This window comes from Lipotes vexillifer, unplaced genomic scaffold (assembly GCF_000442215.2).
Source record: "Lipotes vexillifer unplaced genomic scaffold, Lipotes_vexillifer_v1.1 scaffold783, whole genome shotgun sequence".
Classification (NCBI taxonomy): Eukaryota; Metazoa; Chordata; class Mammalia; order Artiodactyla; family Lipotidae; genus Lipotes; species Lipotes vexillifer.
In genome coordinates this window covers 354949-369707 of record NW_006793239.1, presented here as the reverse complement: position 1 = coordinate 369707, position 14759 = coordinate 354949, and the positions used below count along the sequence as shown (strand labels likewise).

At 40.3% G+C, this 14759-nt stretch overlaps 1 protein-coding gene across 1 annotated transcript in view; it reads left to right on the top strand.

The window, feature by feature from the left end:
• Positions 1–14759, top strand: part of DNAH3 (dynein axonemal heavy chain 3) — a 190490-nt gene that overhangs the window by 36525 nt on the left and 139206 nt on the right. The window contains 2 exon segments of the mRNA XM_007466279.1: positions 8921–9105; positions 10351–10432. Of these exon segments, the coding sequence (XP_007466341.1) occupies positions 8921–9105; positions 10351–10432 (267 nt within the window).

The window sequence follows — 14759 nt, the reverse complement described above, 5'->3', positions numbered from 1 at the left end:
TGGAACAAAATAAAAAAGAATGAAAAGAAATGAAAACAGCCTAAGAGACCTCTGGAACAACATTAAATGCACCCACATTCACATTATAGGGGTCCCAGAAGGAGAAGAGAGAGAGAAAGGACCCGAGAAAATATTTGAAGAGATTATAGTCGAAAAGTTCCCTAACATGGGAAAGGAAATAGCCACCCACGTCCAGGAAGCACAGAGAGTCTCAGGAGGGATAAACCCAAAGAGATACACACTGAGACACATAATAATCAAACTGACAAAAATTAAAGACAAAGAAAAAATTTTAAAAGCAACAAGGGAAAAATGACAAATAATATACAAGAGAACTCCCATAAGGTTAACATCTGATTTCTTAGCAGAAACTCTAAAGCCAGAAGGCAGTGGCACAATATATTTAAAGTGATGAAAGGGAAGAACATACAACCAAGATTACTCTACCCGGTAAGGATCTCAATCAGGTTTAATGGAGAAAACAAAAGCTTTACAGACAAGCAAAAGCTAAGAGAATTCAGCACCACCAAACCAACTCTACAACAAATGCTAAAGGAACTTCTCTAAGTGGGAAACACAAGAGAAGAGAATGACCTACAAAAACAAACCCAAAACAATTCAGAAAATGGTAATAGGAACATACATATTGATAATTACCTTAAATGTGAGTGGATTAAATGCTCCAACCAAAAGACAGAGGCTCGCTGAATGTATACAAAAACAAGACCCATATATATACTGTGTATAAGAGACCCACTTCAGACCTAGGGACTCATACAGACTGAAAGTGAGGGGATGGGAAAAGATATTCCATGCAAAGGGAAAGCAAAAGAAAGCTGGAGTAGCAATAATTTGTATCAAACAAAATAGACTTTAAAATAAAGAATGTTACAAGAGACAAGGAAGGATACTACATAATGATCAAGGGATCAATCCAAGAAGAAGATATAACAATCATATTTGCACCCAACATAGGAGCACCTCAATACATCAGTCAAATGTTAACAGCTATAAAAGGAAACTGACAGTAACACAGTAATAGTGTGGGACTTTAACACCTCACTTACACCAAGGGACAGATCATCTGGACAGAAAATTAATAAGGAAACATAAGCTTTAAATGACACAATAGACCAGATAGATTTAATTGATATTTATAGGACATTCCATCTGAAAACAGCAGACTACACTTTCTTCTCAAGTGCACACAGAACATCCTCCAGGATAGATCACATCTTGGGTCACAAATCAAGCCTCGGTAAATTTAAGAAAATTGAAGTCATATCAAGCATCTTTTCCAACCACAATGCTGTGAGATTAGAAATGAATTACAGGGCAAAAAACATAAAAACACAAACACATGTATGCTAAACAATATGTTACTAAATAACCAAGCAATCACTGAAGAAATCAAAGGGGAAATCAAAAAATACCTAGAAACAAATGACAATGAAAACGTGACGACTCACAACTTATGGGATGCAGCAAAAGCAGTTCAGAGGGAAATTTATAGCAATACAATCCTACCTCAAGAAACAAGAAACATCTCAAATAAACAATCTTACCTTACACCTAAAGGGACTAGAGAGACAAGAACAAACAAAACCCAAAGTTAGTAGAAGGAAAGAAATCATAAAGATCAGAGCAGAAATAAATGAAAGAGAAAGAAAGAAAACAATAGCAAAGATCAATAAAACTAAAAGCTGGTTCTTTGAGAAGATAAACAAAATTGATAAACCTTTAGCCAGACTCATCAAGACAAAGAGGGAGAGGACTCAAATCAATAACATTAAAGATGAAAAAGGAGAAGTTACAGCAGACACTGCAGAAGTACAAAGCATCATAAGAAACTACCAGAAGCAACTCTATACCAATAAAATGGACAACCTGGAAGAAATGGACAAATTCTTAGAAAGGTATAATCTTCCAAGACTGAACCAGGAAGAAATAGAAAATATGAACAGAGCAATCACAAGTAATGAAATTGACACTGTGATTAAAATCTTCCAACAAACAAAAGTCCAGGACCAGATGGCTTCACAGGTGAATTCTCTCAAACATTTAGAGAGAGCTAACGCCCATCCTTCTCAAACTTTTCCAAAAAATTTCAGAGGAAGGAACACTCCCAAACTCATTCTACAAGACCACCATCACCTTGATACCAAAACCAGACAAGGATACTACAAAAAAATATAATTACAGACAAATATCACTGATAAATATAGATGCAAAAATCCTCAAGAAAAAACTAGTAAACAGAATCCAACAACATCTTAAAAGGATCATAAACCATGATCAAGTGGGATTTATCCCAGGGATGCAAGGATTCTTCCATATATGCAGATCAATCAGTGTGATACACGATATTAACAAATTGAAGAATGAAAACCATATGATCATCTCAATAGATGCAGAAAAACTTTTGACAAAATTCAACACCCATTTATTATTAAAAACTTTCCAGAAAGTGGGCATAAAGGGAACCTACCTCAACATAATAAAGGCCATATATGACAAACCCACAGCAAACATCATTCTCAATGGTGAAAAACTGAAAGCATTTCCTGTAAGATCAGGAACAAGACAAGGATGTCCACTATTCAACATAATTTTGGAAGGCCTAGCCACAGCAATGAGAGAAGAAAAAGAAATGAAAGGAATACAAATTGGAAAAGAAGAAGTAAGACTGCCACTATTTACAGGTGACATGATACTATACATAGATATTCCTAAAATGCCACCAGAAAACTTCTAGAGCTAATCAATGAATTTGGTAAGGTTGCAGATACAAAATTAATGCACAGAAATCTCTTTCATTCCTATACACTAACAAGGAAAGATCAGAAAGAGAAGTTAAGGAAACAATCCCATTCACCATTGCAGCAAAAAGAATAAAATACCTAGGAGTAAACCTACCTAAGGAGGTAAAAGAACTGTACTCAGAAAACTATAAGACACTGATGAAAGAAATCAAAGATGACACAAACAGTTGGAGAGATATACCATGTTCTTGGATTGGAAGACTCAGTATTGTCAAAATGACTATACTACCCAAAGCAGTCTACAGACTCAATGCAATCCCTATCAAACTACCAATGACATTTTTCATAGAACTAGAACAAAACATTTCACAATTTGTATGGAACCACAAAAGACCCCGAATAGCCAAAGCAATCTTGAGAAAGAAAAACGGAGCTGGAGGAATCAGGCACCCTGACTTCAGACTATACTACAAAGCTACAGTAATCAAGACAGTATGGTACTGGCACAAAAACAGAAATATATATCAATGGAACAGGATAGAAAGCCCAGAGTTAAACCCACGCACCTATGGTCAGCTAATCTATGACAAAGGAGGCAAGGATATACAGTGGCAAAAATTCTCTTCAATAAGTGGTGCTGGGAAAACTGGACAGCTACATGTAAAAGAATGAAATTAGAACACTCCATAACACCATACACAAAAATAAACTCAAAATGGTTTAAAGATGTAAATGTAAGCCTGGACACATAGAGCACTCTTTGTCATAAATCACAGCAAGATCTTTTTTGACCCACCTCCTAGAGTAATGAAAATGAAAACAAAAATAAACAAATGGGACCTAATGAAACTTAAAAACTTTTGCACAGCAAAGGAAACTGTAAACAAGACAAAAAGACAACCCTCGGGATGGGAGAAAATATTTGCAAACGAATCAACAGACAAAGGATTAATCTCCAAAGTATATAAACAGCTCATGCAGCTCAATATCAAAAAAACAAACAACCCAATCAAAAAATGGGCAGAAGACCTAAATAGGCATTTCTCCAAGAAGACATACAGATGGCCAAGAAGCACATGAAAAGCTGCTCAACATCACTAATTATTAGAGAAATGCAAATCAAAACTACAGTGAAGTATCACCTCACACTGGTTAGAATGGGCATCATCAGGAAATCTATAAACAACAGATGCTGGCTAGGGTGTGGAGAAAAGGGAACCCTCTTGCACTGTTGGTGGGAATGTAAATTGATACAGCCACTATAGAGAACAGTATGGAGGTTCCTTAAAAAACTAAAAATAGAATTACCATATGATCCAGCAATCCCACTACTGGGCATATAACCAGAGAAAACCATAATTCCAAAAGACACATGCACCCCAATGTTCATTGCAGCACTCTTTACAATAACCAGGTCATGGAAGCAACCTAAATGCCCATCGACAGACGAATGGATAAAGAAGATGTGGTACCTATATACAGTGGAGTATTACTCAGCCATAAAAAGGAACAAAACTGGGTCATTTGTAGAGACATGGATGGACCTAGAGACTGTCATGCAGAGTGAAGTAAGTCAGAAAGAGAAAAACAAATATCATATGTTAACGCATATATGTGGAATCTAGAAAAATGGTACAGATGAACCAGTTTTCAAGGCAGAAATAGAGACACAGATGTAGAGAACAGACATATGGACACCAAGTGGGGAAAGTGGCAGGGGTGGTGGTGGGGGTGATGTGATGAATTGGGAGATTGGGATTGAGATATATACACTAATATGTATAAAATAGATAACTAATAAGAATTTGCTGTATTAAAAAAATAAAATAAAATTCAACAACAACAAAAAAACAATTTAGGTAGAATGGTAGAAAATGGAGTGGGCAGAATTAGAAATAACATTTTTTGTATATAGCCTTCTGTGTTTTTAATACAATGTAAGATTTTTACCGTAAGGATGGTATTGTTGACAGCGGCAGATTGAAAGCCACATTTTACATTGGTTCCAATATTTAAATGGAAATCTGAATTGACTTTTATGTGAATTTATTCCTGAAAATCCATGCTGAAGGACTTTGGAGTGTGGATCATCAAAAAGTTTTTAGCTTTTGTAAATAAAGTTGTAATCAACTATTGTAAAAAAAAAAAAAAAAAGAAGCAGCAGCAAGGTAAAACAACCACGACAGCAAAACAAAACAGAACAAAAAGCTGGAAAAGGCCTTAGCTATGTAGAGGTGGGGGGGCTCCGGTCCGGCAGGGGCTTAGGCGGGGGCAGGGCCTAGGCTCAGGACCCGAGCCGAGGTAAAAGGTGGGGGGTGGAGGGTAGTGCCTAGGCTCAGTGCAGCCAGAGGGGGCCTTGGAGTGCTGAGGATCAGGCCTTGGGCCTCAGCTGGCCCCCTGGGGCCAGTGGGCAGGGGAAACACTGTCCCGTTTCCTTCTGATCCTCCTATCCCCTGAGTGTCTCTCTCCCTTCCTGCTGGCTGATCTCACCTTGGGTGGGCCCCTCCCAAGCGAGTGTGGGAACCCCTCACCTCCCCCAGCTTCCCATTAGGGGCACTGACCCTGTCTACGCTCTACTTTTCCTCCCCCTCCCTTCCTCCCACGCCCCCAGGGCCCAGCAGCAGGAAGGTCCTCGGAGGGCAGAGGATCAGACCCTGGACCTCAGCAGGCTCCCCGGGCCCAAGTGGGCAGGGGAAATGCTGGCTGTGTACTCTTCTGATCCTCCGATCCCCAGAGGGTCTCTCCCCATCCCCACTGATCCCCTTGCTGTGAGTGTGTCCCTCCAGGCATGGGAGCCCCTCCCCTCCCCCAGCCACCCCTCAGGGGCGCCTCTCCTGTCCAGCCTCCACTTCTCCCTCCCCCCACATCCTACCCAGTCACTTGGGGGCCCCTCCTGTCCCCTTAGGTGTCCAAGGTCCCCCACCAGCACCTGGTAGGTGCCCTAGTGGTGAGGACACATGAACTCCATGTCCTCCTACTCTGCCATCTTGACTCCCCCCCCCCCGCTTTACTTTTATATAGAACACTTCATTCTTGTCACTGCTGATCACCAAATGTGTGGAGGATTTTCTCCACACCACACAATTCTGTAACACCAGCTAGGTGCCCTACAATTCAACTTAATTCTGACACTGTCTACCCAGAGATAGCATCAGCTTGCACAAATTAAGGGCTCAGTCCTATAAAACTGCCCCCCATTACTTCAGACACCAGTCACAAGTCCAGGTTGTCACCTTGCTTCTGATCAGCCAGCTATAGATTGAAGGTTCCAATGACCCCCTTCTTGGGTTTGATTAATTTGCTCCAAGCTTCTAATCATGGCTCGGTGTTTCCGGTGACCCACTCCTCATCCAGGAGCCATCTAGGAGCCCACCCTGAGTCTCCTCACTAGAACAAAAGATACTCTTATTATCCATGAAATTACAGGGGTTTCATGGGCTCTGTGCTAGGAACCTGGGGCAGAGACCAATATATATTTTTCCTTTATTTTGCAGTGGGTCTGCTACCACTCTTCTGGGCCCTTGAAAGAAGCTGATAGGTTAGCCACATGATATTTACTCTATGCTTTCTCATACAAAAGGGAAGAAGAATGGATTCTTATCAGAGGGAGTCTATCACACTGAGAGGATCTACCTATATTAGGCTAGGCTACATGCTGTAACAAAGAGACCCAAGATATCATGATTGAAAATAATAGTTTATTCTTGCTTGGGATAGCTCCAGATTGGTGGGGAGACATATTGTGTGCATTCAGAGACTCAAGGAGATGGTGACTTTACATCTTTAACATATAGCCTTCAAGGTCATTCTAAGTGTTGATATCCTAGACTGTTGGCAGGAAGAATATGCAAGGACAGTTTCATGTGCTGTACCTGAAAGTTATACTTATCACTGCTTCCTACTTCCCACTGACTGGAACTCAATCACATGACCATACCTACTATGGACTGAATTGTGTCTCCCCCAGATTCATATGTTGAATCCTGTCTTAGTCCATTCAGGCTGCTATAACAGAGTACCATTGGCTGAGTAGCTTATAAACAATAGAAATCTATTTCTAACAGTTCTGGTGGCTGGGAAGTCCAAAATCAAGGCTCTAGCAGATTTGTTGTTTGTTGAGAGCCTGCTTCCTTGTTCACAGACCACCATCTTCTCATTCTATCCTCACATGGAAGAATGGGTGAGGGGTCTCTGGGGTCTCTTTTATAAAAACACTAATCCCATTCATGAGAGCATAGCCCTCATGACCTAATTATCTCCCAAAGGCCACCTCAAAATAACTGTTACAGGCTTGAGGACACAGTGGGGAAGGGGAAGCTGGGACAAAGTGAGAGAGTAGCATTGACATATATACACTACCAAATGTAAAATGGATGGTTAGTGGGAAGCTGTTGCATAGCACAGGGAGATCAGCTCGATGCTTTGTGACGACCTAAAGGGGTGAGAAAGGGAGGGTGAGAGAGAGGCTCAAGAGGGAGGGGATATGGAGATATATGTATACATATAGCTGATTCACTTTGTTGTTGTACAGCAGAAACTAACACAACATTGTAAAGCAATTATACTCCAATAAAGATAAAAATTTTTTTAAAGTACTGTTACATTAGGGATTAATTTCAACATACAAATTTTGGGAATACACAAACATTCAGTCTGTAGCAAAACACTAATGCCCTATGTGACTGTATTTGGAGACAGGGCCTATAAGGAGATAATAGGACTAAAGGAGGTAAAAGGATGAGGCCCTAATCCAATAGGGTTGGTGCCCTTACAAGAAGAGAAACAGCTTTCCTCTCCACCATGTGAGGACACAGCGAAAAGGCGGCTATCTGCAAGCCAGGAAGAGAGCCTTCACTAGGGACCAAATAGGTCAGTACCTTGACCTTGGACTTCCTAGCCTCTAGAAGTATGAGAAAATACATTTTTTGTTGTTTAAACCACCCAGTCTGTAATATTTTGTTATGGTAGTCCAAACTGACTGGTAAAATACTCAACTAAAAATACAGAGGAGGCTGGGAAATATAATCCAACTCTGAGTCTAAAAGTGGAGAATACTATGAATCCATGTAGCACAATAGATAAGTTTTCTGTATAGCAAGTTTCTAAATTGTATAAAAATTCATTTCTAAAATCCCAGCATCATCTGTAAAGATGTTTTAATCATTTTCTCATCAGTTTGATACAATTAGCTTCATTGTGTAGGGATCTCCACACATTAAGAAGGAATATCAAGGACTGAAAACATTGAGAGGAGTGGTTTTTATCTATCTATAGTGTATGACCATCAACATGTAATGATCAATTAATAATAACAAAAGCTATTATAGCTATTATTGCTAACGTTTCGTGAGGGCTACTAGGCATGTGCTAGGCATGGGTATATTGCAAATAATTTGTTCCTAATTGTAGTTAAAACGCTGAAGACTGTCATTCGTTAGCTTTTGTATAAATTAGAGCATATTCAAATTATCCCTATAATAACATATTTTTTCACAGTCTTGTGTTCGAGGATAAGTGGGCAGTTAGATCTAGTGGTCCCAGTAGATGAATGTAAATTTCTCTATGCCACCAGGAATTACCTGCAGCACATGAGGATGAACTTGCTGGTGTACTGTTAAGAGGAGTGATTACAAATTAATTTAGTGTTCAACTTCAACATAGAATTGAGGAGTTGCTGCTGTTGGTAGTGGTGATATTGGTTATTGTTTTGGTCTAAATCTGTATTTTACCCATGGTGTATCTGTTAAGAGTATAAACTTTGGAATCAATTAAACTAGTTCAAATCCTGGCTCTAACATCTACACATCATGTTGCTTTGGATAAAGTTACTCAGCCTCCCTTTCTTCCATTATAAAATGTTGATAATAATAGTTCCTAACTCTTGGAATTTTCGTGAAGATTAAATGAGTTAATATTCATTCCGTGATTAGAATGGCACATAGTAAAGGGCCTAGTACATGTCATATATTATCATTTCTACTGTTATTATTTCTAAAATATGATATGTATGTGAATATTATCCATCAAGAATTTTCAGGTAGAGGAAAGTTGGAAAACATTGTTCTAGTCTCCAAATAGGAACCATGTTTGTTTAGTATAGTGGGTCTTATAAGAAAGCTATTTTTAGATAGTGATGATGGCTGTTTCTTTCCCTGTAGCATCTGTAATCAGTACAGCATCGTTGCAGACAAAGTCAGTGAGATTCCTGTCAACACTGGGGAGCTAGTATTCCTCATTGAATTCTTAAAGAAATCCAGCGATGTCACCGTGTTCAAACTCAGGAGGCAACTTAGAGATGCAGCTGAACGGTTAGAGTTCCTGATGGACTATGCAGACTTGCCCCGTAAGTCCAATGTCATGTGTGTACATGCAACTGTATGTGTGTATTTATATTTTTAAGGATAAGGAGCCAGGGGAAGGAGAGTTAGCAATTCTACCACTAAATATCAGTATCAGGAGAGCTACTTTGCAAGTGTGTCCATATAGTAGAGGCACTAATTCCACCCCGGAATTTGAATCAAAGAGAATCTTATTGTTAGACAAAAAGAAGAAATATCTAGGGACTTGACTGGTTCTTAGATGCCTGTCTTTGCATCTTGTGCCTGGTGTTCCTGGAAAAGTCACTTTCAAATGCAGAGTCCTTTTATAAGTGGGTAGGTTGCATTCATCTATAATCTAAATACAATCCCACCTTTGAGGAGGCCAGGGCACTTTCCTTCATGCTCCTGCATATATTAAAAGGAAAGAATTGATCAGGGCCCCTTCAAGGCTTATTGAGCCAAGTTAGGACTCCGTAAGGACCTAACTTTGTAAGGACCAGGTTCTGAAGGAGAAACTAATATGCCCTCTACAAGCCAAGTTTCAGAGCCCTTTTCCATCTGGAAATACCTGTGAATTACCTGGTGTTCACAATGTTTAGGGGGGCTGGTTATGGAAGGTAGATATAGGGACTGGGAGTGGAAAGTGGTCCACCATAACCATCCACCTGGACTCTCTCACTGTGGTCTCTGCCTCTTAAATTCCCAAGGGTACAGAGGGAACCCAGGGCATTTTAACTGACCAGACCCATAATATGGGTAGGGCATCTGGGGTTGATATTATCACTGACCTTTAACCAAAAGGGAGACTGAAACTCAGATGAGGTGAAATAGTTTAAAGAATAGTACTGAACGTCAACCTAGGTTTCTACTCAGACCTAGCCTGGGAAGATAATGAAGCACAGTGGTTAGAACATAGGCTTTGGAGTTGGTTAGACATAGACCTGGGTTTGAAATCTGCTCTGCTGTCTCCTACTGGTGTGACCTTGACCACTTGGCTTAACTTTGTTTCCCATCTGTTAAAACGAGGATGATAATACCGTCTACCTTCTAACCTGGCCTGTGGGAAGTGTTCAATAAATGTTGGCTATCATTCATCAATAATGGGCCCATTCATTAATTGCCACCCCCATACTCACTTCTGTTGACCTCTTGTTCTGCTGAATTAATTCCCTGCGAGTTGACCTATGCTGAGCATTGTCCTAGAACAGACTGTGTGTTTTTTGCAGAAGAGGATATCAAACTGAACAGTACTCTGTTCCTCTGGCCAGACCAGATTGAAGATATCTTTGAAAACAGCCAAAACCTTCTCCTTAGCAAGAGGGATCAGGCAGAGATGGACCTCATTAAAAGGTACAGGGAAAGTCTGGGGTTGTTTTAGACATGATCCCCAGCTTCATAACATGCCACATGTTCCTGGTTCTGTCTAGAGCCACCCCACCCAGCTGTGCGTGGGTGAAGTCGCAAGACAATTGGTGGAGAAGGAATTTCCTTTTGTTTCCCATTGAAGTATGTTCTCTTTAAGCCTGCTTCACTGTAGCGACGCCGGCCAATGCCTTCTCTCCCTGCCTTGAACAATTGGAATTTAGTGGTGCAGAGAGAAAAACACAAAAATAGTAACATGTAATAATAGCCTCACAATAATAATAGCAGAATTGTCAGCCTTACATTGGAGACTACAGATATGTGAGATATCAAGATAGGATAATAAAGGCATGGTTGGAGGCTGAGAAATTGCCTGTTTTGCAGCTGGTCTCGTTCAATGCTAATGTGCCTGTAATCATTTATTCATTGAGTATTTATCATGGATTTTTACTATGTGCTATGCTCTATTCTAGACACATAAGTGTGTTTGACTGCTAAATAAATATTTTAATGCAGTGACAAAGAAAATATTGCACACTGAAAAAGTCAGACAATATCAAGTGAAGTGGGCCAAATACCACATATATGGTAAAGACACACCTGTGTGCATGTGCGCCCACACACACACAAACACACACATCCCAGCTTGTAACACTTTGTTTAGGAACTGCAGATTCATACCAGTTACCATCCCCATCACACATGAAACTCCCACTACCCAACTTTAGGTTCCATAATCCCTGCAAATACTCAGGAGAAAGGAAAAGGGTAGATAAAAGCAGGGATTTCTACACAGAATGGGAGTTTGGGCTGAAGGATAAACTCACTTAGTGGCTACCTTCAAAATATGACTTACGTCTGTTGCCCAGAACAACAACAACAACAACAAAAGATGTGTGTGTGTGCGAGTATTTGTGTCTTCCTACAGCCTTCTCCTTCCTCTACCTAAATGGCTACTGTCCCCAGAACCCAGAATTCAGCCCAGTGAGTAGAACTGATTTCTTTTAACTAATAGATTTTTATTGTTAGAACAGTTTTAGGTTCACAAAAAAATTGAGCACAAAGTATAGGATCCCCCTATACCCCCTCACCCCTTACAGCCTCCCCCATGGAACTGAGTTTTGATGCCTCACCAAGAAGCAGAACCATTTTGTAAGTTAGATGAACAGGAGCAAATTTCTTCATCTTTTTGAGCCTCAGTGTCCTCATCTGGAAAATGGGATAGTAGAACCAATCTCAGATCATCTCATTTTATGAGAGGTGTCATTGTATTGAAGGATGAAATGAAATGGTCTGAAGTGGCGCCTAGGTGGTGTCCAGCACGTGACAGGCATTCAAGAGTGGTCAGCTTCTTTTGCACTTAAACGATGACTTCTCTGGGGAGAAAATGCTTCTTAACTTCCAAACCACTACCTTGTGAGCGTACTTCTAGAACATTACTGTAAGGCCATTTACAGTAACTGTTGAAGTTAAGAGGAGTGAGGGGTGTCTCCTGAAGAAATGGGAACAAGTGTCATTTATGATGAGAGGAGAGTGCCAAGCTTCTTCTTCTTGGAGGGGCGACTCTAGCTTGACCCCATCAACTGGTCCCTGAGCTCTCAACCACAGAACTCAGCAGAGGAGCAGCTCTAGGGGATACCTGCAGCCCTGGGCTCAGCCCTCTCTTTGGTGAAGTCTTAAACTTGCTGTGCATCATTTTTGCATAGATCCTGAGAAAAACCTTTGAGAAGGGCTTAACAATATTCATTTATTCATTCATCTTCTGTGGAAACAATCCCATTCCCTCTCTAAGAGACTTGACCTTATTTTTCCAGCCCACGATAATTTTTTGGCTTCAATGCTTATTTTTCTCCACTTGCTGTCCCCACTCCCTCTCCCAGTTTCTTTTCCACCTTTCCTCTGTCCGCTCCACGCCTGGTTGCCTGATACCTGCAGTCTGTAGCCTCTGGCTCCCGTGTCTGTTGGATCCAGACAGGGCCAGGCCAGTGGAGAGCACTCAGGAGGTTAGAGAGTGACTGCTGGGCTTCTTCCCCTCCCCGTCCCTGCTTGTTGCTGGGGCTCTGGCCAGTAGCTGCCTCCCTCCTGGATGACAATTCTTGCTCCTCCGTGGTTCCAGTTCTCATTGTCCCCTCAGCCCTAGGGATCATAATGGCTTCCCTCTGAGGCTAGTCTCTGGGTGCTTCACTCTCCCCTCTTTGTTCCTTTAACCCTACCCACATCTCACCTCTGTAAGTAGTCCCTTAATTAAAGTCTCTTTCTTTGAACATGAGAGTGAATTCTATTTCCCACCAGAATTCTGACCAATCCACCATTTAAAAATTCTTGCATTATTCTCCCATAGACTCCAGGTGGTCCCACAAATAGAACTCAATTTACTTAACTGGTTTTCCTGAGTATCTACTATTTACTAATGATATACATTTATATATGTATATATTATGGACATGAAAGCACTTTAGGAACTGTAATGTGCTAAGCAATTATAAAAAATTTAAAACAGTACAAACTGTCAGTTATAAAATACGTTACAGGGATGTAATGCACAGCACAAGGAATAGAGTCAATATTTTATAATAACTTTGTATGGTGTGTAATCTAGAAAAATATCAAATCACTGTGTTATACACCTGAGACCAGTATATCAGTAATATTGTTAGTCAACTATACATCAATAAAATTAAAAAAAAGAAATTTAAAACAATAATAATCATAATATTTTACAATAATCACTGAGTTTGTTTACTATTTCCCTCTGGGAAGAATTCAAGAGTGCTTTTATCAGAGATTTATCTTTGTGTGTGCATCTGTGTTTGGAGCCTCAAGAAGAATCTGAACAATGTGAAAAGGCACCCAGCAGCACCTAATTGTGTAGACAACAGGAGAATCAGCTTTCCCCTCATTTTGTTCCACTCAGTGGTAGGTTCCACGGGCCTGGAAGTGACCTGGAATATACATGACGGACATCTCAGGAATGTGAGCTGCTCTTTGCCATAAGAGTGCATCTTCTGGGAAGAAAGAAAGGTGCCTTAGGGGGAGTACCCAGATTGTGTTCTGGGATCCAGATAGAGCACAGTGCTTTGCAAATAGCAGGTGCTTACTCTCTTGATGAATGAATGGATGAGTGAATGAATGAGACTTTTTTCCAGTAAGGATATTCTCTAAAATTAATACCTACCAGAGTCTAAAATCAGAGATTATTACAAAACGAAACAAAACAAAAATCTGAGAAGAAGCAGGCTGTCTCTCATAGCCCTTATGTTCTCTATCTCTGAATCCTTAAGACTTTGGTGAAAAACAATCGGGAGGGAGAGGGTGGCAGTGGCCACCTTGCCCAGTTTCCTCTTGGGCTCCTGTCTCCATTCCTCTTCTCTGAGGATACAGAGAACAAAAGGGGCATGGGAGATGGAAGATAAAGCAGATAAATACGGAAGCTCTACGAAGGAAAAGAACAGGGTGACAGCACAGTGATTGCATTCAATGGGCAAGTCAGGGAAAGGCTCATGTAAATAAGACTTGAAGGATGAGAAGGATCCCATCAAGGGAAGATGTGGGGAGGGAGAGAGTAGAAGGGGGTCCTGTCCAGGCATCGAGCATAGCGTGAGCAGTGGCTCCACCATGGGAATACCTTTGCCTAAGAAGGAGAGTAGCTATAAAAGGAGGCCGAAGAGTTACAGGAGCACATCCTTGAAGTCGTGGTAATGAGTTTGGGTTCCTTATTAAGTATGGTAGAAAGTCACTGATGGTTTTTAATCTGGGGACCAAAATGATCTAATTAATTTTTTCTTTATATGGTTTGTTTACTTGAATCAGAACTCAAAAATGTCTACAGCATTGCAATTGGTTGACATGTCTCTTAGATTTCTTTTTATCTGTAGGTCTCCCCTCCATCTCCTTTGGTTTTTTCCTTGTAATTTATTTATTGAAGAAACCAAGTCTTTTGTCCCCAGATCTAGACTTTCCTGATTGTACCTCTGTGGTGTCATTTAATATGTTCCTCTATCCTCTGTATTTCCTATAAAATTTTAATAACTGATTTAAATCCTGTTACTAATCTTTGTCCCTGATCTCCTGTGCTAATAGGTAGCAAAGAAAATTTAAGTTTGTCCGTGGGCAAGAGTACTGCATGCAAATATGAGGAAAAAGAAAACGGAGTCAGCCATATTAATATCAGATAGAGTCAAAGTCAAGGCAAAAACATTAGTGATTCAAACATGGTTACTTAGGTGGGTGGAATAATGTTAAAGCAGTCATCAACCCTTTTATATCAAATAATCAATCAATTAAAAATAAATGAAGTGAAACTTGAATAAGGAGA